Genomic DNA, 27,994 nt, shown 5'->3' on the forward strand with positions numbered 1-27,994 from the left:
GCCTTACCGTTTGTGTATATACGGGGCCATGTCATAGAAAATGCCAAAAAGAGGGCAGGAGATTGTTGACAGAGATGGAGCATGCGTTCCTGATGCTTCCTCCTAGCTTTCAAACCAGGCTTTCTAGGGAGTCGTGGCTCCAGCCCACAGTGTAATTTAACATACCATATCTTTATTCATTTTTATTTCTGTTGCAGGACCATGGCAAGTCCAAGAACAAGGAAGGTCCTTAAAGAAGTGCGAGTGCAAGAAGAGAATAATGTAAGTGAGCAGTTTGGTGTATCTTCTTAGAGGCAGATGATTAAACAGCAGTGAGTCATGTTCGGCTGTAATTAGAGAGCTGGCTTTATGTGCTTGTTGTGTTAGCATAGCTGGGAAAAGGTTACTGTACAGATCTGTAGCATGCACTCTTTCTCTAGACCTGTCATCACCACAAAGCTTAATACAGTGATCAAGACAGAGTGTTGTTTTTCTTGCATAGAATAGAATCACCGGAACATCTGCATCTGCATTATATTTTGGGCAACTGGCACATCACTATAATATTTTATCCCTTAGTAACTTCTGGAATCTGCTTTGCAAGCAGTCATTTGTGCAACTGGTATGATGTTCAGATTGAAGGAACAATACCATCAGTGGGTGATTCCAAAAACTATTCTAAAATGTACAGTCTAATGGAACATTTCCTCACCAGGATGCTTGCAGGATGGCTTTTCAAGGTTACTGTGCAGATGAGCGGTTTAGAGTTTGTTGCAAGTTCTGCGTGTCATCCTTTTTTAGTTACGTTGCGCTGAAATGCACTCCGCATTTCTAGACAAAATTGGGCTGGCGTTTAGCAGAAAGAGCAGCTTTGACTGATGAATGTGCCTCATTTCCTCTTGTAACTAATCTGAGGAACAAAAAAATATCTTGCATGTGATCACTACTTGTGGTGGAAAGTGCTGTCAAAAGTTGCAGACGACTTACGGCAATCCCGCTGGGGGTTTTGTAACAAGAGACGCTCAGAGGTGGTTTGCCATTGCCTGCTTCTTTGTACCAACCCTTGACTTCCTTGATGGTCTCCTATCCAAGCGCTAACCAGGGCCGACCCTGTTTAGTTTCTGAGATCTGATGAGATTGCACTAGCCTGGGACCATATGCGCTTTGCATATTCCTCTGTGGCATGGACAGGAGAGCAGTATTTGACCCTGTAGAGTCCTGGTTACTGTCTGACAGATACATCTCAGGCTTTCCTGCCCTGTGTCTTTCCCTGCAGTACTTTTAAGTTATTTGCATTTCTTGGGTGTAGCTCTAATAGCAACCTGAGCCTATAAAGGAGAAATTCATACAAATGTAGCGCTTTTAGACGTTATTGTGCTTGATGCCCCAGTGTACATACATGAAAATAACAGGTTTTGCTTTACATCCTGAACAGAACAAAATTTAAATGCTCTTTGCTTGTCCCTGCCTTAAGCCTCTAATGACGTTTTCTTCAGATGAATTTAATAGATGGTTCTAAAACGTTTCTCCATTTTGATATCATTGTTGGAGCAGTACTATGACGTTCAGTGGTACTGGTTGCTGAAAGCTGAGCAGAACTGTTTTCTTCCCTCTCTGGTTGCAGGTTTGTTTTGAGTGTGGCGCTTTTAACCCTCAGTGGGTGAGTGTGACATACGGAATTTGGATCTGCCTGGAATGCTCAGGAAAACACAGAGGCTTGGGTGTTCATCTCAGGTTAGTCACTGATAGGTGGTGGTGATGAACTAATGTACATTGATTTGTTATTGGTCACTTGTACATAGCTTGAGAACTCTGGCTATGTATTTTTAAAGTAATCTGGCACTCAGCTAAGTGATGAGTTTCATGGTTAACTCCGTAAATGGGAGTTAATAGAGAATTTTAGTAGACACCTATGGAAGAAACCATAACTGCTGTAGTTCTAGAAAGTATCTGGAATTTTTAAACTTTTTTTTTTTAACATTTAAGAACATCATCCACTTATTTGGGTTTTGAGTTAGAAGAAGAGTTGGTTTTTATATGCTGACTTTCTCTACCAATTTCCTTCCCTTCCTCTCCACACACCTTGTGAGTTAGGTGAGGCTGAGAGAACTGTGACTACCCAAGGTCTGCTGCTCATGTGGAGGAGTGGGGAATCAAACCTGGTTCTCCAGATTAGAGTCCACTACTCCTAACTGCTACACCATGCTGGCTATTTTAAAAACAACAACAGCTCTTCAGTTCGGTGTTTTTAAGGGCACTCATAGGGTTGGGTCCCACTGATCTGTTCCATGAATGGTGGGGTTTTCATCTACAGCAAAGAGCCTTCCACTGAGGCAAACTCCTCTTGGATCAGCAGAAGGCTTCTTAAGCCAAAGGAAACCACTGCCGTTAGAAGGGCAAATCCGTGGCATCCAACCCATATACGTTAAAGAGTGGAAAAATTCAAATAATTTTTGTACCATGTTGACTTTTTCCCCGTGACATCTCCTTGTACTTACGTTTGGTGCATCTGTCAAACAGATTCCATAAGAGATTATAAAGAGAGAATTATAAGACATTATGAGCTAATAAAATAACGGAAGGTCACTGACTCTATATTTGGTTCTCAGTTTTGTGCGCTCTGTTACAATGGACAAATGGAAGGACATTGAACTGGAGAAAATGAAGGCTGGCGGGAATAGCAAATTCCGGGAATTCTTAGAGTCTCAAGAAGATTATGATCCTTGCTGGTCACTGCAGGAGAAATACAACAGCAAAGCCGCTGCGCTCTTCAGAGATAAGGTAATTCTGTTTAAGCAATCATTTCAACTTCCCTGGCACCTGGTAATTTCAAGACCTAAAACTGGTCTATAGACATTGATGCTTCTTGCACCTCTGGGTGATGAAGATCTTGGTATACAAAGAAAAGGGTTTCTGGCTATATTCCTGTAACATCGGAGACATAAGAAGGGGTGAGATTAGAATAGGGAAATTACCCTGTGTGGAATTCACTGCCAGAGGATGTAGTGATGTCCGTAGACATAGAAAGCTTTAAAAGAGGATTAGACAGATACATGGAGTCTATCAGTGGCTACTAGCCGTGGTGACTAAAGGGAACCTCCATTTTCAGAGGCAATCAAACTCTGAATGCCAATGCTAGGAGATGACATCATGGGAAGACCATGGGCTCTGAACCCTGTTGTTGGCCCTCCAGAGGAACTGGTTGGTCACTGTGTGAGACAGGATGTTGGACTAGATGGACCACTGCGCTGATCAGTCAGGACTCTTCTTATGTTGGAGGAACTGGTTGGCCACTGTGAGACAGGATGCTGGACTAGATGGACCACTAGTCTGATCCAACATCTTCTGATGTTCTTATGAAGGCCTCGGTCTCTATGCCCTGTTGTTGGCCCTCCAGAGGAATTGGTTGGTCACTGTTGGTTGGTTATTGGTTGGAACGCTAGACTAAATTGACCACTGGTCTTATCCAGCAGGGCTCTTATGTTATAGATATTTTTGTATTTAGTTTTAAATACATAGGCAAAACATAGCCCTTTTTCTTTTCTAAGGCTGTTTCATGATTGTAATATGAAGTCTCATTGCTTGCTTAGATAAAAAAAATTGGCCACATGATTCATGTGCCACATTTGTGGAATGGAGATCTACATCGGAGCATTTCAGACAACATTTTAATGTTGTCAGACTGAACTGTACTTGCCAGACTTACCCTAACCTTGAAATTCTTGCCAGCTTTGGCTCGTTCAGGCAGTGCCGTACTGGGAAAATTCAAATGGTTTCTGTGGCTAGGCTCATAAGCGAATAAAGAACCACAGCGGAGTGAAGGTCTATATTAGGAAAGTACCATGTCCCCAAGAGTCTCAGCCACATGTTTCTGGGAAGTGGTGCATGAAGGCAGTAGCTTTCTCCTGTAGGCGCTCCCCAGCATCTGGTGTTCAGAAGTACACGGCTTCTGCATGAAGTTCCGATGGCTTAATATATATATTTTTTTATAGAAAAAGTAGTTCATCAGTGGAATTGACTGCCTAGGGAGGTGTTGAGCTTCCCCTCACTGGCACTCTTCAAGCAGCAGCTGGACGAACACTGGGCAGGGATGCTCTAGGCTGGTCCTGCATTGAGCAAGGGGGGTTGTACTAGATGGCCTGTATGGCCCCTTCCAACTCTATGATTCTACGCTTCTAGAGTTAGCCTCCATGAATTTGTCTGATCCTTGCGAAAAGTCCATCACAACCTCTTGTAGTGAACTTCATAAATTAAAACACGCTGTAGGAAAACATCCTTGGGGTACCTGTTGCTGACCACCTGCCTCCTTGCCTCTGTTCCATGCTCTCAGACACTCTTTGTGAAGAGTTTCTGTCCCAGCTCCAGGGGCAAGGGGTTAAAATAGCCTCTTGTACAGGCATTAGAAGTCTTCTGTGTAATTCTGTTCTCCTTTCTGGTGCAGTAGTAAATAGGTTTAGGCTCCAAATGTAATACTGTAGTTTTACTCTCTTGGCATCTGTTTTTTCTTTCTAGGTGGCTACATTGGCTGAGGGTAAAGAATGGTCAATTGAAACCTCTTCTGCCAGAGACTGGACTCCGCCTCAGCCCAAAGTTGCTTTGTCCTCAGCTCACCGGTAGGAATTAATTTGTCTTGTACCATAATGGTCTGTTTTATTTTCTTCAGAAGGTGGTTATTTGATAGCAGGGGGCAGACATCACAGGACACGCGTGGCTGCTGCCGAAAATTGCAGCCACTGTGTTCTCCTCCTCCTCTCCCCTGATGTTAGTAGCATCAGATACTTGGTATGATCTTATTGCTCTCAAGACTTTAGCTGCCCTTGCAAGCAGCAGTCAAGGAAGCTCAGATGACATCATGTATTTAATTTTTCTACTTCTCTTTTCCTAGCAGCTCTTTATGGGCATTCTTTATCATGGGAGCAACCCCCTGTCATATTTAACTTCCTGTCGGGATTTTCTTCATCAGATTTTAGTCATTCTGACCCATATCTGTTATCTTCTAGTAGTTTGCATTTGAGTTCCCCCCCCCTTGAAGTCTGGTTGTGATGTTGTGTCTACAAACCGATGTGTGAATCTGTGTGTCTTGAAGCGTGATGATAGATTTTGCAAGATCAACCCCATCCTCACCCGCATGTTATCTCCTTGTTCCTTGCAAGTCTTAAACCACACTGGTTGCCAATTCATTTTTAGGCACAGTTGAAAGGGCTGGTTCTTCCCCTTATCGCAGACCATTTAGGGCTTTAAAGGTATTTGAAGGCAGCTGACTTTCATACAGTCTTGCCCATCTGCTGAGAGGAACCCTGTTTGTGTTTCACCACCTTCCAAGGTGTCTTGGCCACCAAAGAGTTGGCCATCTCTGTATTCCTGTCTCAAATTAGGAATTTCCTCCCTGCACCACCTTGTTAAAGTTGAGGTGCCAGGCCCAGGCGGTGATTTTTTAAAAAAACCCTAGGTATTACTTTGAGTTTTTTAAAACGCTACTGCTGTTTCTATGTATTTCCTGACCTGTTGTTTCACAGCGTGTTAAATCTCTGCTCTGTTTATAAGGTCTGAGGTGCTGTGTTACAAAACCTGTATAAAGGGTTCAGCTAGTAGCAGATTGTGTGTATTTTATTGGTTTCTTTTTTGAAAGCTTGTGACATGTTTTAATGGGAAATGTGGATTGTATCTGAAACAAATTGTTCATTTGTTGTTAACTGTCGAGAGAGATTATTCACGCTCACTGGCTTGCTAAGTTTGGCCAAGTACGAACTCTTGAACCACAGTTGCCGCTAGCTTCTTGAATATAAAAACCCTGATTGTTCACCAGTCACTGAAGGTGTGCTGGAATTGCCAAATTCAGGGGCTGCCTGGTCTCATCTTCCTGGCAACAAAATAGATGCCTCTAGAAACAAGGTTTTAGCACCTTTGTATTGAGGGATCTTCCCTGTGGTCAGTGCAATTGCCCAGGGCTTTTAGAAGGACACACAGGAGGGGCTTACCTGGGCTTTCGTGGTTTTTTTCCTTACAGTTTATTCCAATGTGGTTCTTAATTCTGTGTTGCAGAAGTTCTGCTGGACAACCCCAGAACGCTGGTGCCTCTTCTGACAAAGCCTTTGAAGACTGGTTGAACGATGATATTGGCTCTTACCAAGGGTAAAAAAAAAATCACAGCTCATTTAGACACAAGGATTTGCACAGTTGGTTGCCAATGGCAAGCGCCTCACACGCTCTGTTGCCATACACTGGGGAATATAAGATTGCTGTAACTGCATAACTCACCTTCACTCACAGTTTATGGCATATGCCACATAAAAGTGTGAATTGCTTATAAGCATTCTTGCCTTTGACCAGGCCTTGACTAATTTTCTTTGGCTGTACAGTAAAAAGGTAAAGGTAGTCCCCGTGCAAGCACCAGTTCATTACTGACCCATGGGGTGACTTCACATCACGTCATTTACTAGGCAGACTGTGTTTACGGGGTGGATTGCCATTGCCTTCCCCAGTTGTCTACACTTTACCCCCAGCAAGCCGGGTACTCATTTTACCAACCTCAGAAGGGTGGAAGGCTGAGTCAACCTTGAGCCGGCTACCTGAAACCGACTCCTGTTGGGATCAAGCTCAGGCCATTAGCAGAGTTTGACTACTCTGCACCACGGGGATTCTACTGTACAAGCCAGTCCAGAAATTTAGGAGCCAGACTCATTTTTCAGCTTTCAGAGTTTCATATTATGATGACTTTTTTTCTGATTATGGCTACTACAAAACCTAATCCTAACATCTTTGCCATTTTTGTAATGTTATTAAAGCTATAACAGAAGTGTTATAGTATATCGATACTATTGGTGGGATGTCACTCATGATTGGAATATTAAGATTGAAGGGTACAACTTGTTTAAAAGGGATAGATTGATAATGAAGGGGGGAGGAGTAGCGCTGTATGTCAAAGATGTGTACACTTGTGAAGAAGTAAATTAATCTGAGCATGGTAGTGCAGTCGAGACTCTATGGGTAAACATAAAAGGAATAAGAAATAATCGTGATATTCCCTTGGGGGTCTGCTATCGACCAAACCAGTCAGAGGATTTGGATGGGACGCTCCTAGACCAGATCACAAAGTTCTCAAAGAGACAGGACATGGTGGTCATGGGAGATTTTAATTACACGGATATCTGTTGGAAGTCCAATGCTGTTAAAAATGCAAGATCCAATAAATTCCTGACTTGTCTTGCTGACAACTTCCTATTCCAGAAGGTGGACAGGGAAACAAGGGGGTCTGCTATCTTAGACTTAATTCTCACCAACAGGGAAGAACTGGTAGATAAGGTTAAAGTAGTAGGCACCCTGGGTAGTAGTGACCATGTACTCTTGGAATTTACAATCTTGGGGAGAGGAAAACCTGTACGTAGTCAGACATGTAGGTTGGACTTCAAAAGAGCAAATTTTAACAAACTTAAACTTATGCTAGGTAGAATCCCATGGTCAGAAATACTTAAGGAGAAGGGAGTTCAAGAAGGGTGGGCATTTCTTAAAAATAAAATACTGAAGGCGCTATCCCAAACCTTTCCTATGAGAAGGAAAAATAAGAGGAGCCTAAAGAGGCCAGGGTGGCTCCATAAACAGCTTTTTAAAGAGTTGAGAAATAAAAAAGACTCATTGAGGAAGTGGAAGGAGGGCCATATAACCAAAGAGGAATATAAGCAAATAACTAATGCTTGTAGGGAGAGTGTTAGGAAAGCTAAAGCTCAGTATGAACTTAGGCTAGTGAGAGATGCTAAACGCAACAAAAAAGGGTTCTTTTCCTATGTACAGAGTAAGAGTAAGAACAAGGACAAGATAAGCCCATTGCGTGGACCGGAAAGTGAAATTTTAACAGGAGATGAAGAGAGGGCAGAACTCCTCAATTCCTACTTTTCCTCAATTTTTTCTCGTGAGGGAAGTGGCGCTCAACATGGCATAAACAGAACATGTGATGAGGGAAGGGATTTGGAGCCTAGAATTGGCATTGGGGTAATGCACAAACACCTGGTTTCTTTAAATGAAACAAAATCCTCTGGGCCAGATGAATTGCACCCAAGGGTACTCAAAGAACTTGCAGATGTAATTTCTGAACCTCTGTCCATTATTTTTGAAAAGTCTTGGCAAACAGGTGAGGTGCCAGAAGATTGGAGGCGGGCAAATGTCCCCATCTTCAAGGGGAAAAAGGAGGATCTGCGTAACTACTGACCCATCAGCTTGACTTCTATACCAGGAAAAGTGTTCGAACAAATCATCGAACAGTCTGTCGTTGAGCATTTAGAAAGGATGGATCAGATCGCTAAGAGCCAGCATGGGTTTCTCAAGAATAAGTCATGTCAGACTAATCTTATCTCCTTTTTTGAGAAAGTTACTACCTTGCTGGATCAGGGGAATGCTGTAGACATAGTTTATCTAGATTTCAGTAAGGCTTTTGATAAGTTTCCACATAGTATTCTAGTTGACAAATTGGGAAAATGTGGGTTAGATTCTATTATTGTTAGATGGATCTGCAACTGGTTGACAGTTCGTACCCAACGAGTTCTAGTTAATGGTTCCTTGTCCAGTTGGAGAGAAGTGACTAGTGGAGTTCCTCAGGGATCTGCTGGGCCCTGTGTTGTTCAACATCTTTATAAATGATTTGGATGAAAGAATAGAGGGGATGCTTATTAAATTTGCAGATGATACTAAATTGGGAGGGGTAGCAAATACGGTAGAAGACAGAGCCAAGATGCAGGTTGATTTTGACAGGCTGGAGAAATGGGCTAGAACTAATAAAATGCACTTCAACAAAGACAAATGTAAAGTTCTGCATTTAGGTAGGAAAAATCAAATGCATAATTATAGGATGGGGGAGACTTGCTTGAGCAGTAGTGTGTGTGAAAAGGATCTTGGGGTCTTAGTAGACCAAACACTGAACATGAGTCAGCAGTGTGATGCGGTAGCTAAAAAGGCAAATGCAGTCTTGGGCTGCATCAACAGAAGTATAGTGTCCAGATCACGCGAAGTGATGGTATCGCTTTACTCTGCTCTGGTTAGACCTCAACTAGAGTGCTGTGTTCAGTTTTGGTCACCACAATTTAAAAAAGATGTAGACAAGCTGGAATGTGTCCAGAGAAGGGAAAGAAAGATGGTGAGGGGTCTAGAGACCAAGTCCTATGAAGAAAGGTTGAAGGAGCTGGGTTTGTTTAGCCTGAAGAGAAGACTGAGAGGGGATATGATAACCATGTTCAAGTACTTGAAGGGCTGTCATATAGAGGAGGGTGCCGAGTTGTTTTCTGTTGCTCAAGAAGGTCGGACCAGAACCAACAGGTTGAAATTAAATCAAAAGAGTTTCCGTCTAGACATTAGGAAGTATTTTCTAATAGTTAGAGCGGTCCCTCAGTGGAACAGGCTTCCTTGGGAGGTGGTAAGCTCTCCTTCCCTGGAGGTTTTTAAGAAGAGGCTAGATGGCCATCTGTCAGCAATGCTGATTCTGTGACCTTAGGCAGATGATGAGAGGGAGGGCATCTTGGCCATCTTCTGGCCACTAGGGTTGTGGAGGGGGGAGGTAGTTGTGAATTTCCTGCATTGTGCAGGGGGTTGGACTTGATGGCCCTGGTGGTCCCTTCCAACTCTATGATTCTATGATAAATATAGGACTTACCCCAGTGGTTGTCATCATAATGAAAAGCTAACCTCTAACTGTAGCCCAGCTTCCCCCTAATTTCTCATAATTCCATTATTGCCATAAAAATCTCTGTTTAATTGCCTATTGGAACCAGTATAGAAAGTAACTGGTTAACAAATTAATTTACACCACCATGGGGTAAAGTTAAGTTTACACATGAACAAGCCGACACATCATTTGTATGTCATATAACAAAGCGCTCTGATGTGAAATGATAAATAAGCTTTTAGTTTGGATCCGGCCAGCTTCTCTGCTCAATCATGGCCAAATCCCCTCCTCATTACAGTCCATGTTTCATGTGGCTTTTTGGTGGTCAAAACGGACCCAGTTCCTCCCTCTCACCAAAGGAAAAACTGATTGGAACCCCCTCTTTGTACTTCCATGGAGAATTACTACTACAATAAAATCAGTGCTGAAAATACTTTTTTTTTTTGCCATCAAGTGACATCTGACTTATGGTGACCCCATAGGGTTTTGAAGACAAGAGATGTTGGGAGGTGGTTTGCCATTGCCTGCCTCCGCGTCACGACCCTGGTATTCCTTGGAGGTCTTCCATCCAAATACTCGCCAGGGCCGACCCTGCTTAGCTTCTGAGATCTGACGAGATTAGGCTAGCGCCACAAATAGGTGGCCTGGTGACCTGGGTTTTGTCAAACTCCAGCTTAAGCTAGGTTTACTGTTCCCCTGGTTAAAGGTGGGGTGATTCCTCTGCCCCCCCTTTTAAAAAAAATTGAGATGCCGCATGCTATGGTTTTATTGTAGAGCTTAATAGTACGTGTGTAAATGGAAGTGTCTTTTGATCTACAAGTCTCTAGCTCATTTCCCCCCTCATGTCTTGTTACAGTGGCCAAGAGAATCGCTATGTGGGGTTTGGGAACACAGTAACGCCTCCGAAAAAGGAAGATGACTTTCTCAATAACGCCATGTCTTCGCTGTATTCAGTAAGCAAGTACTTTCCAGACCATATCCTTCTGTTATCAGTAGATACAGAATCTTCCTAACGTGACCTAGGCAGGGATCCTGGTATCACTTGATGCCTGAAATACTAGTTGAAAATTGGAGTAGAGGATTCAGTAGAGTATTAGTCTGACCAAGTGCTCAGTGTTGGAAAGGGGAGAACTTCGCAGTGGGATTTCTCAGCCATTACAGGTGTTAATCTGCTTAAGCAAAACCAGGCAGACTGCCTCATCACCAATAACTGCTATTGTGAGAGGCCTCCGTGGTACTTGATTTACATTTGAATTTGCGTAATTACTTTCCTGGTTCGCAACATTTGCCTTATGTAATGTGTCTCATCATAGGGGTTTCGAGACACATTACATAAGGCAGTGAAAAATTGTTGCCAAATGTAATTACGCAAATTAAAAAAAACCCAAAAAACAAATAAGTGGGTTCTAGATCAAATCAAGCCTGAACTGTCCGTAGAAGCTAAAATGATTAAACTGAGGCTATTGTACTTTGCTCACATTATGAGAAAACAAGAGTCACTGGAAAAGACAACCATGCTAGGAAAAGAGGAAGACCCAACATGAGATGGATTGACTCTATAAAGGAAGCTACGGCCCTCAGTTTGCAAGTGCTGAGCAAGGCTGTTAACGATAGGATGTTTTGGAGGACATTGATTCATAGGGTTGCCATGCGTCAGAAGCGACTTGATGGCATTTAACACACATACATGTGTGTGGCTTTGTCGCAAGGACCCTCTACTGGCATGTGTTGTAGTTCATGGAAGATAAAAAATAAGGCCAATGCCAATGGTGCAAAATAAAGTAAAAATATATTTTATGACTCAGTTAAAATCCCCAAAATTAAACAGAGTTATTAAAGATATTTTTACTTTATTTTTTCACCATTGGCCTTGGCCTTATTTTGTTATCTCCTTTGATCAGTGTGGCCCTTTTATTTCTCCATACTTCATGGAAGCTCATGATGGAATAGAAACTGGTTTGCTTTTAAGGCACCACTTGATTTCCCACCTACTTTTGCCGCCACAGACAGATACTGCTGCCCCTCTGGAACTTGACGATGAACATCTGTAATGAGGCATTACCATTTAAGCAGCTTTAAGGGAGAAACAATACGTTCCTTTTCCTTAGGATCTGTGGACAGTAGAACGCATGAAGCTGCCTTATGCTGAATCAGACCCTTGGTCCATCAAAGTCAGTATTGTCTACTCAGACTGGCAGCGCCTCTCCAGGGTCTCAGTCAGAGGTCTTTCCCATCACCTACTTGCCTAGTCCCTTTAACTGGAGATGCCGGGGATTGAACCTGGGACCTTCCACATGTCAAGCAGATGCTGTACCACTGAGCCACAGCCCCTCCCTGACATGCTTTCTTGCAGCATGATGCTATGTAACCACAATCCTGTTTGTGCTGATTGAGAGGGTTGTATTATGTTTTTCTGTGCAAGTCTTTGCCTTATCTCTCTCCCCCCGCCCCCGTGTTGTTGGTGTTTCTAAATATTAGAAACACAGAAACATAGAACTGGAAGGGACCTCAAAGCGTTTCCTAGTCCCTGCATAGCACAGGAAATTCACAACTACCTTCCCTCCCCCCACTCCCTCAGTGAACCCTGCTCTATGCCCCAAGGAAGGCAAAAAACCTCCAGGATCCCTGGCCAATCAGGCTTGGAGGAAAATTCCTTCCTGACCCCAAAGTAGCAGTTGGCATTACCCCGAGCATGTAAGAAGGGGCCACGAGAGTCAAACACTGATGCAACCCTTCCTGCTTTACCTCTCATGCTGTGCCTACGTTCACGGAATCAATTAGGTGCGTGCCTGTAGGATTCTTAGTTGCTCATGTTGATTTGTGATAACTTATACTGGGGGTGTTGAGGGATTGTTTCTCTGTTCTGCAGCAACTCCCTCCAGAGGTTCATGCAACCGTACACTCTGGCCAAAACTCCTGTAGGTGAGTGGGGAGGCTGTGCCCCACAGAGCTGTCTGGAGATTCGGAGGGAAGTGCCATCAGTATGCCAATGACAGCCTGGTCACTCTCCTTGTCAGCATAACTGGGCAAGTGAGCGGCTGTCTCGGACAAGCCTTTGGAGGCAGTGATGGGCCAGATTATATAGCTCTTCTTGATGGAGATTGTGCTCCCCCTGAAGGAGTGGGTATTTCAGCCCGGGGTGGTGTTAGATCTGTCCTTCAGACGCATGGACACATGAAGCTGCCTTATACTGAGTCAGACCCTTGGTCCATCAAAGTCAGTATTGTCTGCTCAGACTGGCAGCAGCTGTCCAGTGTCACAGTCAGAGGTCTTTCACATCACCTGTTTGCCTAGTCCCTTTAATTGGAGATGCCAGGGATTATACCTGGGACCTTCTGCATGCCAAGCAGATGCTCTACCACTGAGCTACGGCCCTTCCCCTAAGGCTAGCATCTTTTTTTTGGCATGTGTGAAGAAATGGGACTTGGAGGTTTTAAAATGCTAGAAGGGGCTCCAGAAAGAACGTTTCTGGAGATTCCCGGAAAAACTTCTTTGACTCAGGTTGGCCTAGTCATTGGGTGGAGACAGAAAAGGATTAAAACTGCTAAGAGGGAGGAGAGAGGCCCTCTTTTGGCTGGGACACTCCGGGAAGACAGAGCTCATCTGAGGCCTGGAGGAGGCAGCCATTTTGGACAAGGCGCTGGCCCCAGGCACTGATGAAACCTTCCAGGTAATGGAATCTAGATAGAGAAGTAAAGGACCCTAAGCTTAAGAGCCTGTCCTGTGTTCCAACATCTGATAGGGCATGTATAGAGAGAGGGACAGAGGAACTGCGTTTCTCCCAGTTGTTTTGAATCCCTTGCTCAGTCTGGTGCTGTGCTAGAAGTATCCCTGGAAATATTTTACTTTTAATAAATACTTTTAAACTTTGAATGCTGACCATAGTTCTCTGTACCACATAGTCCTCCACCAGCTTGGAGCAGGCTATTGGAAAATGGGGGGGGCTAGGAGGGAGGAAGGCTGGCTGTTGGCAAGCAGTGGCGACCCCAGTCAGTATCTTGTTTCCATGGTGCCCAGAAGTGGGGCAAGCGGGAGACACCGAGGCAAGGCCTCAGGGTTTGAGAGGGGTGCTGGGGGGGATCCTTACCCCCACCGCAGTGGGCAAGTCCTACAACGGTCAGATGGTGGCACCGGTTACCCGAAAGGAGAAAAAGGCAACCCCTTCCAGGAGAGGTGGGGTATCCCTGGGAGAGGGCAGGAGTGGAATAGGGCCTGAGAATCTAAGCAGGCCCGTTCCACCACAGCATGCAAAACACCTTTAGCCAACACTGGTTACTGTGCCAGCTATAGCCAAATGCAGGCAAGACGCTAGTCCTTATGAAAGCCTTCGTCAGTGACTGTGGCTTCTCAGCGTTTGGTAGGCAGTTCCCTAAATTTTCAAGAAGTTATCCATGTCTTTGTTGGTACTACCAGATGTTGCTCATTCAGAATTTTTCTTGCTCTTTCAAGAACACTCAAGGCAGCTTATGCTTCTAAAAAAAGAAAACGCAATCAACCTAAAACGTGCTTACATTACAGAAGGAGGGGAAATCAACCAGTGCACAGGATAAAAAAACAGCTTTAAAAAATCCTCAAAGACAGATGTGTTTTTTAATTTGTTGGTGGGAGGCAATAGTGAAAGGGGCAAACAGCATTTCAGTGGACAGTTGTTTGGTTGGGTGTGCATGGCAGGGCTTTTTTCAATCTCAACATTACATAAGAACATAAAGGCCCTGCTGGATCAGACCCAGGCCCATCAAGTCCAGCAGTCTGTTCAACCAGGTGCCTCTAGGAAGCCCCCAAACAAGACGGCTGCAGCAGCATTGTCCTGCCTGTGTTCCACAGCACTTAATATAATAGGCATGCTCCTCTGATGCTGGAGAGAATAGGTATGCATCATGACTTGTATCCATTTTGACTAGTAGCCATGAATAGCCCTATCCTCTATTGAACACGTCCATGCCCCTCTTAATGCTTTCCAAGTTGGCAGCCATCACCACATCGTGGGGCAGGGAGTTCCACAATTTAACTATGCATTTTGTGAAGAAATACTTCCTTTTATCTGTTTTGAATCTCTTACCCTCCAGCTTCAGCAGAGGACTTCGTGTTCTGGTATTATGAGAGAGGGAGATTAGATAAACATTAGATAATCGGGGCTCCGGTAAAAGGGCACCATTTGTACATCTCGGGTCTTGGACAGGATCATACAGGCGGAGGCAGTCCTTCAGGGGCTTTGGACTCAAGCTGAAGAACTTCCAAGGGTAAAATCAGCACCTTGAATTGGGACCCAAAACAAGCTGGAAGGCCGCTGATATCGATAAAGCACTGGACAAGCACCCTCCCTGTGCCAGATTGTGATCCAGCCAACTTCCCTAATTGCTGCATTTTGCACCAACTGAGATTTCTGATCACCTTTCAAAGCTGAGCCTGGGTGTGATCGGAAAGTGGATAACCCTATGAATTAATGTTTGCCGAAACGTCTTGTCATTAACAACTTTGCTTAGACCTTGCAGATTGAGGGTTGTGGCTTCTTTTATAAAGTCAATCCATCTCATGTTGGGTTCTTTTCCTGCTGCCTTCCAACTTTTCCTAGCATGATTGTCTTTTCCAGTGACTTGTCTTCTCATAAAATGACCAAAGTACAATAGCCTCAGTTCAGTCATTTTAGCTTCTAGGGTGAGTTCAGGCTTGATATGATCTAAAACCCACTGGTTTGTCTTTTTGGTGGTCCACAGTATCTGTAAAACTCTTCTCCAACACCACATTTCAAAGGAACCAACTTTCTTCCTGACAGTTTTATTCATTTTCTTCTCGTTTTATGGTTTCCAGCTTACCTTGATTCCTACTTCTCATATTCCATGTTCCTATTATATGTTTCAAATGGCGAAACAAAGGCCAAGCAGCTGTTTCCTTTAGACATATAAGGAACAGGACTATGGTGTGCATCATCAGTAAAAACATATTTTTGGGGGAGGGAAGAAGAAGAACTGAGGGCCTGAAAGTAACATTTAAGCCCTGTGAAGGTTAAAGAAGCTCTTATTAACTTTTCCTTTTCTTCCACCCTACCTCCTGTATTTCCTTGTGGTTATTTGTGTGGTTCCCACACTGTGCATCTTCAGTGGCTGTATTTATTGAACATATGGTGCTTTATACTGAATCAGCAAAAGCCCAGAGTAGTACCTCTTATCAAAAATTGCAATGAATCCAATAGTAATTTGGTAACCTAAATAAGAGTATGCATTACCGGTGGAACTACAATCTGATTGTATTTAGAAATATTATTATTTTAATTTGTTTGACTTACCTACAACTTGAATTTGGTTAACTTCTATTAAGCACATGCTTATTATGTGCTTTACCTGGTGAATTGGCAACCTGTATGTTTAATTGAAATATATAAACTTATGAATGATATAAAAGATATAAACTTACTGGTGGATTAATTGTAATTTTTGATAATGGGTACTACTGTGGGCTTTTGCAGATTTGATATTTTTAGTACCTTTATTCCCCCTTGTATATACTGAATCAGGGCACTGGTCCGTGGAGGTCGGTGTTGCCTACTAAGATGGGCAGTAGCTCCCAAGGGTCTTTCTGCCAGATCCTTTTATCTGGAGATGCCCAGGATCGAGCCCGGGGTCTTTTGTGTGCCAAGTAGACGCTCTGGCACTGAGCCTTAGATCTGCACCGCCATTTGCAAATTCGTACGGTGAGCTTTAAAACCAACAAAACTATTTCAAAGTTGTGTATATCGAGAGCTAGCTTTCTCCCGTCTTTTGTTGTTTAAAGAAACAGATATTCCAGCATGGTGTAGCGGTTAAGAGCAGTGGTTTGAGAGGTGGACTCTAATCTGGAGAACCGGATTTGATTCCCCACTCCTCCACATGACTGGTGGACTCTAATCTGGTGAACCGGGTTGGTTTCGCCACTCCTTCACATTAAGCCAGCTGGGTGACCTTGGGCTAGTCACAGCTCTCTTTGAGCTCTCTCAGCCCCACCTACCTCACAGGGTGTCTGTTGTGGGGAGGGGAAGGGAAGGTGATTGTAAGCCCGATTGATTCTCCCTTAAGTTAGTAGAGAAAGTCGGCATATAAAAACCAACTCTTCTTTTTCTTCTTCTTCATCTGAGCAAGAATATTGCAGGCTTAATCATTGCCTTTTCTTTCAGGGATGGAGCAATTTTACATCTGGAGCAAGCAAGATTGCTTCGGCAGCTAAAGAGGGTGTAAGTAAAACTCTTATCTGTGTCTGAATATTGCAGTTGTCTTGAAACATCGGACAGTGGCGGCTTTCAGATTTTCTTAGCTTCAGGGAAACCTTTTTATATTAACTTGGCTGTCGACATGGATTGCCACATTGTTCCCTGGTGTACCCTTGGTTCGTAGAGGCCTCTTGGGAATTGCACCCAGTCCACATGAACTGACGGTGCACCCGAGAACACATCTCTGCTGCAGCGGTGCATGCCAGGGGAGGATTGGTTCTGGTGAACCAGACATGTTTAGGAAAACCGATTCACCATTATTAATTGTCTCACTAAAACATCTCTGAAATATCTCGGGGGTTCCATGGAACCCATTATGAAAACCATTATGAAAATGTTGTCTTCAGATAAAAGCAATGTTTTCGTCACAGATAATGATCGCAGTGCTTAGCACAGTGTAACATTAAAAAATGTAGTCTTATCAGCCTGACTTTTTTGATTGGTAAAGGTTGCGATGCACAAAACCTGGTTCTGATGTTAGCGGGCTCTATAGTTGTTAAATTAGCCAGCGAAGGCAGGAGTTATGTACAACATACTCCAACCTGCAGATGTTAGTAGCTGCCATGTGTGTGCCTTTAACTGCCACAGAGAAAATGCAAGGTTGAAAGAAAAAAACATGTTTTTTTTCCCTGTTGACAGGCTACCAAATTTGGATCTCAAGCAAGCCAAAAGGTGATTATTGCATGCCGTTGTGTCATGTTCAACCCTTGGCTAAAATTCTGCACTGCGTTTCACCCCCCCCCGCCCCCCCCCCCCCCAGTATGCATTCTTTTGGAATATTTGCACACTCCAGGTTCTTTTGGAGAAACTGCATACTACAGTTCAGTCTCATGGTTATTACGATCAAACTTTCATGTACTCCCAGCAGGAAGCAGGTGAGGTATATTTTGAAATATACCTGGACGTCTACTCCCTCCAATACCAGAGGCAGTATGCCTCTTTAAATCAGTTGCTGGGGAGCACGGACAGGAGGATGCTGTTACAGTCATCCTGTTGGCTTCCTGGAGGCAGCTGGCTGGCTGCTGTGGGAACAGAATGCTGGACTTGATTGGCCTTTGGTCTCACTTGGCATGGCTCTACTTACAGTATGTTCTTAAGCATACTGGGTGACAGAGTGATCCCGCTGGCTGTCCAGTTAGTGATTGGCTTCCACGCTACATTATATCTATAACATCGTTCTAAGAATCCACTCATAATTCTGTTGGCTTCGTACTTGGCATTAGACAACTGGCAGAGCTTTTTAAAGTCTCTGTAGATTGTACAACCTAGCAACAACATCTGTTTCCCGAACACTTATTTGCCAGTTTGAACTGAGAAAAGTACGAAAAAACATTCATTGGAACAGTTACTTCAGTTAACGCAGCATCCTATTTTGAAGCAAATGTATATTTTGCATTTTGTCCCAGGAGTGTTGAATTCCCTCAAGGAGTGGCTCAGAGTAATTAGAATCATAGAGTTTGAAGGGACCACCAGGGTCATCTAGTCCAACCCCCTGCAAGAAATTAACAACTACCTCCTCCACACACGCCAGTGACCCCTGCTCCTTGCCCAGAAAATGGCAACAAAAATCCTCTAGGATCCCTGGCCAGTCTGTCCTGGAGGAAAGTTGCTTACTGACCCCCAAGATGATTCATTAAATCATCATCATATCTATCAAGGAAATAACAGTAGCCTGCTGCCACTGTGATACAGGAATGGACTACAGCTGCCTCTGGGTGAAACAAACGTGCCCACAACAAAATATTTCTTCTCCATGCTTATATTAAGCAACAGTCCCCAACCCTGAATTGTTTTCTGGGCACATACATTGTGGGCGTAGGTCATTACAGGAACATGCGTCTACCACTGAGCTCCCAGCTGAGAGAAGCTCACATGGTAGTACCATGAGCCTGAAATGGGGGACTCTTCATGCTGCCCCTGCAAATCTTGTGATTGTGGCGGCTTCAGCGCCTCTCTGATTGCACAGTATGCAGTAGCCTCGTGTATGGCATCCATGTGTTTCATGCCAAGGGCATCTTTTATGGGGGCACCTGCTAGTTATGAACTAAGCGGCAGTCCTGAGTTGAGGGGGCCACAGGCTAGCATGAGCCTCTCTTGACAATGGGGGACCCCCCCAAAGCAGTTCCCATTTTGCTTTTTGAGTATAAGGGGTTCGTTTGTACGAAGGAGCTGGATGTGCGGATTTCAGATCCAGGCTTCTGTGAGACCTGCTTAACTTGGAGGTCATGCAGTTGCTAGTGACCAACAGGAATAGTTATTATTGGCTGCGTTGTAATGGTTGCTGGTGGAATATCATATCACCTCCTACAAGCCTTGTTTCAGAAGCTGGGGTTCCTCATTTAAAGCCTGGTGGAATGTCATATCCCCACCTACAAGCTTATCTGATCTCTGAGCCCTACACTGATATTAGTGAGCCAATTCTATTGACAAGTCATCTTATCAGGATAGCTATTTTTGATTTGATTTATTTGATTTTTTGGCTGTCCTGGTCTTTCATCTCCATCCCTTTAATAAAAAAATCTGGTGCCCTCTGCACGTTTTTCTGTCCATCATATCCTCTAGTCCCAATCAGGCTGGAGCTCCCAGCAGTTCTTTAAAAAGCTATTCTCAGGCATGCTGGATTGGACATGCCTGAGAATCGAGTTTTTAAAAAGGCTCAGAGCGGTTCCCTTCTCAGTCTGGGGCGCCGTTACATGACGGCCAATTTCCCCAATGAGCCATGGGAGTTATTGCCACAGCATGGTGTTGTGGTTTGGAGTGGTGCACTCTGATCTGGAGAACCGGGTTTGATTCCCCACTCCTCCACATGAGCGGTGGAGGCTAATCTGGTGAACTGGACTTGTTTCCCCACTCCTCCACATGAAGCCAGCTGGGTGACCTTAGGCTAGTCACATCTCTCTCAGCCCCACCTTCCTCACAGAGTGTCTGTTGTGGGGAGGGGAAGGGAAAGTGATTTAAGCCTGTTTTATTCTTCCTTAAGTGGTAGAGAAAGTCAGCCTATAAAACCCAATTCTTCTTATTTCATGCATATTAACCATCTTAACTTTTGGCCATGATTGTAATAGGTATTGTTTTTAATGGGGCGATTCAGTCCAGCCTGTTAAATGGGGCTCGGCGTCTCACTTGTCAGTCAGGCACTGATTCTGGGGTGACAGATGTGTTTACTTGTCTAGAAAAGTGCTTCCGATCTTTTGCTAAAAAGCTGCTTCTTCTACCTCCCTTTGCTCTCTTCTCTTGTGCTACCTGGTGTAAAGTTTTGGGGCCACAAACAGCAGGCGGAGCCGGTAAACCCCCCCCCCCCCATTCTCATGCATGGGTGCTTTTATCACTGTGCTGAATTTGTACGTCTTCACTGCCAGCTGTTTCCTTTTTTTAAAACTTATTTTTTTGAATGGAGTCATTTTCGTTGAACGGTGTCGTCTGCATCTTTCTGTAGTGTCTCCTTCAGCTTACTCGAAATAGGCTGCACTATCGATGTCTATTCCAGCCTCGTGCTATTTTGTTATAAGTGTTAATGTCAAGGACTCCATCGGCCATGGGGTAGTGCAGGCCTCAGGAATGCGGATGACCCAGAGCGACATTAGGGACGCGTTTAAAATCGGGGCCAGTAAGAAATGTTTCATACAAGCCTGGGCTAATGGGAGGAAGGTCTGCAATAACGAATCGCAGATCAGCCAAATTCTAGCGCCCTGCTTTTTTGCACAGTGGTAAGTATCTGCTGGAAATCAAAGCTCCATAATCAGGAAGTTGCATAACTTATTTTGTTTGGTTTCAGAGGGTAGCCTGGTTGGTCTGCAGTAGAACAGCTAGACTCAAGTCCAGTAACACCTTCGAGACCAACCAGATTTTTGGGATATAAGCTTTCGAGAATCATAGAGTTGGAAGGGTCATCTAGTCCAACCCCCTGCACAATGCAGGAAATTCACAACTACCTCCCCCCCACACCCTCAGTGACCCCTACTCCATGCCCAAAAGATGGCCAAGATGCCCTCCCTCTCATGATCTGCCTAAGGTCATAGAATCAGCATTGTTGACAGATGGCCATCTAGCCATCAAAGCTCCCTTCATTTGTGTCTGACAAAGGGAGCGTTGATTCTTGAAAGCTTATACCCTGAAAATCTGGTTGCTCTCTAAGATTCTACTGGACTTGAATCTAGTTCTATTTGGGGTGACATGTTCCATAAATTATGCAGGTACTTCCCCTAATAAAGCTGTGATTTTGCTTTATTGGTAAAGTTGCATAGAATCCTTCTTCTTCCCAGTGTGCTTCTCGTGCTGTTATTAGGGTCCCCTATCCCCCAGGAGTGTCATTTCATGGAGGTTGATAGGGTATAGCAGATGAGAGGAGGCAGGACTTCTGTTCGTTCTGCTGACAGAAGTCCCTTTTGTTAGCAGGAAATTTAGTCTGGAAGCTGCAAAATATCTCACACTTTTTTTTTTTTTTTTTGCCCTATCTCTGTGACCTTTAGAAACAGAAGTTATGTTTAAAAATTTTTGGACAGCTCACCACAACGAGGCAGAGAGCAAATTACTCAGTTTGTCTTTTCTTCCTGCAAACTATCTCACATTATTCAACCCATCCAGATACCAGAACTCCTGAGAGTAATAAAGGACAATATGCCGAAAATACTGGACACAAAGAAAAGATCAGGAAAAAAGTTTAGGAGAAATGCTTAAAAAGTATGTTTCTACGGTTGAATAGAGGTTGAAGTGATATCCATACCAGACCATATCCCAAAAGTGCATAAGTCTTGGGCTGAACCTTGTTGTGTCACAGGCCAGGCGCCTGTGCATCTCAGAAGGAAGCCCACAGAGCAAAACGGTTCCAGCAAGAGACTTTTCAAAAGGGGAAGCCTCATCTTTCTTCCATTCATATCTCTAAACAGTCCCCTGTTTAAAAATAAATAAATAACTTGGTGCAAATTTGTGCCTCCTAAGGTCATGACCCTAGTTGCTGCAATTCTTACTGGCCTGAGAGATGGGAGTCTAAATCACAAGATGATTTCTAGCGCTTAAGTTTGCTCTGTCAAATTAATTGTATGACGCTTCATTTTTCGCAACCCTGCGACTCTTGACTCTGGCACAGAAGCCCCTTTCGCGTCTCTTCCTAGACTGCATTTCCATCGTTCTCCGAGTGTGCTTGCGCATCTCGGCAGACAGCATGAACCGTAAAAGCTGTAAAACTGCTCTTCGATGCGAAAGCGACTCTGGTGTTGCTCGCTATGCACTAGAAGCATATGCTGTGAACTCAGAGCAAAGCACCTTCCCTCCAGTTAAAAATCACAATGGGCTGGCTGTGAGCGTGACGGCCATCGCCAAATCGTTTTGGCGCGTTGATCTCCTGCGCCACTCCAGTGAGGGGAAGTTTCCACTTTTATGGTTTGGGTCCTGTGATGTGCTTGATCATCTCACTTGAGTGTACTTGCATGAAAACGGCCCAGCCTTATGGGTAGAAGTCCTTACATGGCCATGTAACCGTGCTGCTCAAGTAATCTGTCATTTAGCAAGAATCCTTCCTTCCAGGTTGTTGCCAATTTGCTGGAAGGGCCAGTTCAAGGTTACTGAACGGCCCCGTTGCCTTGTATCTCAATGTCTTTTTTTTCCTTCGTCACCTTGCATCTTCTCGTGCTTCAAGCTCACTCTGTCGCTTGTCCGAGGCAAAAAGCTTTCTCGGGGCTTTCCTGTCCTGCTGTGCCTCGTCTCCCACCTCCCCCAAAGCCTTCTGGCTACTTTCTGTGGCAATACATGTTAGATGTATCCTGTAAAGGGGGAAAAAAGTATAACTGACCTTTTTTTGTTTTTTGTTTTGTTTTTGTTTTGCTTTTTAACTAGGCTTCAGAGTTAGGTCAGACTTTAAATGAAAATGTTCTCAAACCTGCACAGGAAAAGGTAACTTTGGAAACGTGTACATTATTATGGATTTTTTAATACGCTTAACCGAGATGAGCATTGCCAGTGTAGTTCCTCACCAATATGGTATTCAAAAAACAGCAACTTCCAACGGGTGTGCGAACGCTGTGTTCTGGCATTGTACCCCAAGAGATCCGCACCCAGACATTAGACTAGCTGGTTGAAATCTGTGCGAAATGCATTTCTTCCCTTCCCCGTTGTAGTCAGTGTAGTTTAGAAAATATCCACATGTGCAAGAGGTGAGACCTTTCCTTCTCATCTTGCCCTATCCCCCCAGGAGCACCATTTCAGGGGAACATTTTAGACTGCTGTGGGAGGTGGGAAAGTTGTTCTTCCATGCATGGAATTTCGATGAGATCCATCCACTTGTCTCAGGCTCTTCTCCCAGTCACATTTCTAGGCTGTACCTGAAGTCCTGGTCAATAGGTAGCTAGTTTAATAGACATAATTAAAAGGGGGAGGAAAATGTACAAAGCCCAAAGGCATTCTCAGGAAATTCCCTTATGAGCATAGAGGGCAAGGCTTGGAGATGTGACATCGGTAAGCCACATGATGAGTCTGTGGCTGATCCTTATAAATCTAAGTATCTCTTCAAAAGCCTTGAAAGATCCCTTTTTTCCCCCCTCCGGGTTGATCCTGGATCACTACCCTGTTACTTGGAAAAGTGAACAAAATGTCAACCTTTTACCAGTCCTAATATTACAACCACGGAGTGTACAATAAGTTGGTTAATGTAGGTGAAGGGAGCGATTTAAGAGCCAGTGCAAAAATATGGTACAGCCCCCTTGGGTGTCTAATACCTTAGAAAGCGCAAGAGGGATTTCTCGTCTATAAATGTCCGTGCGTCAGAACCTTCCCTTTGAATGGAAAGAAAGGCGGCTTGGGTGAGCTGACATGACAGAACATTTTGATATGGATTGCTTTGAAGCAAGCAGTCCCCTATTTTTATTTATTTATATAAAGAGAATTAAATAATACATATATAAATTATAATTTATATAGATAAATAAGCAGTCCCCTATCTGTGTTTCCACAAGTAAACTGGCTGTTTCAGCCCCTGTGTTCAATGGCAATATGCCCTCTAGGGAAAACACTTTGCTAAATTATGTGTCAAATAATTATTCTTTTAGTTATGCAAGTAGGAGGCCTAATGTTTCTACTGAGTTGCTTGTGCACTTCTGAATTAAATAAATGCTGTAAGGTTTTCAGCCTTCGTAGAAAAGGGGATGACCTTCATGTGCTATTCTGAGTCAGGTCGGGTTTGTTTTTTTAAAATCTGGCTCTCTTTAAAAAGTTGCCTCTTCTGGTTAATCCCTCTTTATATGTAGCCACTAAGAGCATGGTATCTCATTTCTCAGATAGTATGTTGATTCAATGGCCTTGTATTCCTTAGAGAAGGTTTGTTAAATCTCAGCCATTTCTGGAGACAGGTCAGTCTTTTAACAACCACAGTATTCTATCTTCAGTAGGATGTGGGTGTACCTGTGGTGTAACTACTTTTCCCTCGCAGGCTGTCCTATCATAAGCTATCGACACGATTTTGTTATGTTCCTAACTATGGACATCTTGCTTCGCGTAGGTGAAGGAAGGGAAAATCATGGAGGATATGACCCAGGGAGTCTCACACTTGGCTTCCAAGGTATGGTGGCCAACCTAGCTGCTAGGAGGCCATTTATTAAGCCATTCTCCATATTCCTTTGTCACATGGAGCCGCTTCCCACGTGGCGTTAACAGCATCAGCAAACAGCAGCCTCTTCTACTCTACAAGCCCACCTCACACTTTACTTTTGAAATCGTGAAGCCTCTTTGGAGCAAACTTGATAGCATCTGGCTCGCATGGCAAGTACGTTTGGTGACGCCCCTCCTGTGGTCGTGTGGTACTTAACGCCATGTCTGAGTAAGCTGTCACGGGCTAGGGTAATGTGCGAACTGGGCCTTTGTCTAAAACCCGTGGCTGTTTGTGTCTGATGAAGGGATGTCTAAAATGGGGTAAAATAGCCTTACAGGGTATCTCGAAGTTGTCCACCTAAAGTAGTGGGAGGAAGAGAAGCTCTTTTGATAGCATCGTACTAAAGGCTTCTCTAAAGCATTGTGGAACACCTCAGCCGGTGAGCCAAATTATTGGTCATAAAAGCTGGCAAAGGAAAATGGAAACGGCTTAAGTGGGATATCGGCCCTTCTCAGCATTTTTAATATGTGCCTTCTCGATCTCCTCCCCTGTTCTTGCTGCCACTGCCCGGTCAAACTGGTAAGTGTTTTTGCTGCCTCTGAATTTCCAGTGTTCCTTTCTGTCGGGTGCTTTCATTTTTCAGTTGCTGTGGAGTAAATATTTTAAGAGAAGCGTGTTTAATAAAGATTCATTGATGGTACTTGCTGTCTTTCTTTCCCATGTGCCTGTTAAATTCAGTCTCTTCATGTCATATAGCAACGGCCATCTTCTTTTTTTATTAATCATTTTATTAAATTTATTGTTAACAAAATTACAATAGACAAAATAAAAAAGGGAAAAATGAAAAAAAAACACAGACAAAAAAACTTCAGTTTTTGTTTGTATCGAATATAAATCTAATCTAAGAAATCTATTTATCTAAGAAATTACAATTTGTTCTCTAGCTACGTATAAAAATTATTTTTAAATTCTTACAACTAAAAGATCAAACTTTTCTCTATCATACCTACATTGTTATTCTTCTACTCTTCAAACCCACAAATCATCAATTAGTTCTTTTCCGTATTATGCAAAAAGTCCATCAATGGTTTCCAATGGTTTCCAATTTTCCACAAACTTAGATAAGTTATTTTCTCTGATCAAAGCAGTCAGTTTGGCCATTTCCGCTAATTCTAATATTAGGATAGCAACAACCATCATCTTAATCTTCTCTCTTGTGACAGCGGTGAGGGCTGAATTGTAAGGCAAAGACCTTTTAAAGCAAGGGCGTCGAACTCGATTGTTACGAGGGCCGGATATGACATAAATGTCACTTGGGCCGGGCCATGCCTCCCCAGCCCAGATCGGGACCTGTGGGGTGGAGGCCTGCCTCGCAGGCTGGATAAGAGCTTTCAAGGGGCCGGATCTGGCCCTTGGGCCTTATGTTTGGCACCTCTGTTTTAAAGCTTTGCTCAGCATCTGGCATGCTGCTGGCCATGTGTCTCCCGGTTTGTAGAGCTGCGCTTAATTCTTCCTGTACTTTCTGACATGGACGAAAAAGGCATGTTTGAGGGTTTCTCTAATCATAGGCCTGGATGCAGATAAGCCCATGTCTAGGCTTACACTGTTTCTGCCTGGGCTCAGGGGAGCCCCCAATTTCTTCTTTTCGACTGCACCTGCTTGCATCACAAAGTATGCCACTTCAGAGGGGGTTCTCTAACCTTCAGGGGCAGCTTTGGTCCGTACGTGCATGCACGCAAGAAATTGTACTGGGGAAAACGCAGATAAGCAGATGGATTACAATGTGAGTCCTTGGAAAGGCTGGCTTAGCATGGAATGCCTCCAGGTCGGTCCTGACTGCTAACGCACAAATGGATTTTGGCAAAAAGAACGCATGTAGAGTATGCAAAACTGCATTGTACACCTTCCACACGGAAGACTGCATCTTTTTTGCCTTCAAATCAATCCCTGAAAAGTGCTTACTCCCTCAAACTTGTTCGTTAGGTGGCTGTGCATGTTCTGTTGGGTTTCTGCTTTTCCCCCACGATGGTCTTTTCTCACACCTTTTCTTCTGATTTCCCTTCCTCTTCCCGACTTTCACAGGTCCAGGGAGTAAGTACTAAGGGCTGGCGAGATGTTACCACTTTTTTTTCTGGAAAATCTGATGAGCCTTCTGAAAGGTACTTAAGGTTTTTTTTGTTGTTGCAATGGGGGGACTGTTTGTGGGGATGGCCTGTGAGTGTATGTGATACATGTATGCTACTTGAGTTGCTGAGTCCTGCATACCATTCTTGTTCGGCAGTGTACCTGGTCAGAGCAGTTGGTGACCAGTTCAGTGGAATTGTTGATTCAAGTGATTTGAGAACATACCTTTTTTAACAGAATTGTACTCTCACAATAAAGTTTTATATTCTGCTTTTCCAAAGCAGGGCCGATAGCAGTGCTGTAAAAGCAAACGTAAATAAAATCGGCATAAGCTAGAACTTCATATTAGGATTTCATCACCTTGACCTCATACTATTCTCATCCTAACCATTAAAGCTAAGTGGAAAGCCCAGGTATAGAGTCCCCACCCCACTGCCGATTTTTCCAGTGAATCCAATTCCTCATATATGGAAGGATTACCCCCCTTCCCTTCCTAAAGGCATATGGCTACCCCATAAACCAAGATTCCCCATGTTTGTTTGTTTATTTTTTTTGTAGTCAAGTTGCTGGCGATTTATGGCAGCCTGTAGGGTTTTCAAGGGAAAAGACGAGCAGAGGTGGTTTGCTATTGACTACTTCTTCATAGCAACCCCAGTCTTCCTTGGTTGTCTCCCATCCTACTACTACTAACCAGGGCTGATCCTGCTTAGCTTCTGAGATTTGATGAGACCAGGCTAGCCTGGGCCATCCATAATACTCCAATATAAACTCTCCACCCCAGTGCTCAGTGTAAAAGGCAATAGAGAAAATGTTCTGTTGAGCAACTGTGCAATGTTATCCCTTATTGTGGCCAGCAGTTGGACCTCCATTGTGGAGCCTCTCTGTCTCAGCCCATCCCCTTGCCCCAATGCGATCTCTTCCAAAGAGGCTGTACACCACAGCCGAACATCGAGATGGAAGGTTTTAAGGACAACTTGAGATGTGTTACTTCTGTCCAAAGCAAACAAAATGAGTGATGGTTCTTTTTTTTTATTTGCCTCCTCAAAAGGCCACCCGAGGGAGACAGCTACCAGAACAGTGGCGGCGAAGGCTACCAGAACCATGCAGTAGATCAAAGCTTTTGGGAGACCTTTGGGAACTCGGACCCACCCAAGACTCACAAGTCCCCAAGCAGCGACAGCTGGACGTACGTGGACAATTCTACCGAGAAGAAGAGTTCCGATAGTTGGGATGTCTGGGGGTCTGGGACAGTCTCCAATAACAAGAACAGTAACAGTGACAGCTGGGAAAACTGGGAGACCAGTTGGGAGAACGCAGGAGGGGAGGGCAAAGCCAAAAAGACCCCTAAGAAGGCAACAAAAGAATCTTCTTCGGCAGCTGAAGAAGGGTGGGACAACCAGCACTGGTAGGACTCTGTCCCCGT

General features: G+C 44.0%; 1 protein-coding gene across 4 annotated transcripts; it reads left to right on the forward strand.

Moving 5' to 3' along the window:
* The first annotated feature begins 200 nt into the window (after positions 1-200).
* Positions 201-27,980, forward strand: ARFGAP1 (ADP ribosylation factor GTPase activating protein 1). 4 transcript variants are annotated; one of them, XM_056844583.1, is made up of 13 exons: positions 201-261; positions 1,604-1,713; positions 2,589-2,760; positions 4,492-4,592; positions 6,022-6,111; positions 10,485-10,581; positions 16,776-16,832; positions 17,508-17,540; positions 20,123-20,152; positions 22,701-22,757; positions 24,358-24,417; positions 26,530-26,606; positions 27,620-27,980. In XM_056844583.1, the coding sequence occupies exons 1-13, from the start codon at positions 202-204 to the stop codon at positions 27,978-27,980; spliced, it is 1,305 nt and encodes a 434-aa protein (XP_056700561.1). In that variant the 5' UTR covers position 201. The 4 variants fall into 4 exon arrangements, with proteins under 4 accessions (XP_056700561.1, XP_056700562.1, XP_056700563.1 ...); XM_056844584.1 differs by lacking the exon at positions 20,123-20,152; XM_056844585.1 differs by lacking the exons at positions 20,123-20,152; positions 22,701-22,757.
* Positions 27,981-27,994: the final 14 nt, after the last annotated feature.

This window comes from Euleptes europaea, chromosome 2, assembly GCF_029931775.1.
Source record: "Euleptes europaea isolate rEulEur1 chromosome 2, rEulEur1.hap1, whole genome shotgun sequence".
In the NCBI taxonomy this organism is placed as follows: Eukaryota; Metazoa; Chordata; class Lepidosauria; order Squamata; family Sphaerodactylidae; genus Euleptes; species Euleptes europaea.

Coding starts and splice junctions, on each gene's coding strand:
- ARFGAP1 (XM_056844583.1), top strand. CDS start 202: ATGGCAAGTCCAAGAACAAGGAAGGTCCTTAAAGAAGTGCGAGTGCAA. Junction 262..1,603: donor GAGTGCAAGAAGAGAATAAT/GTAAGTGAGCAG, acceptor CTCTGGTTGCAG/GTTTGTTTTGAGTGTGGCGC. Junction 16,833..17,507: donor CTTCGGCAGCTAAAGAGGGT/GTAAGTAAAACT, acceptor CCCTGTTGACAG/GCTACCAAATTTGGATCTCA.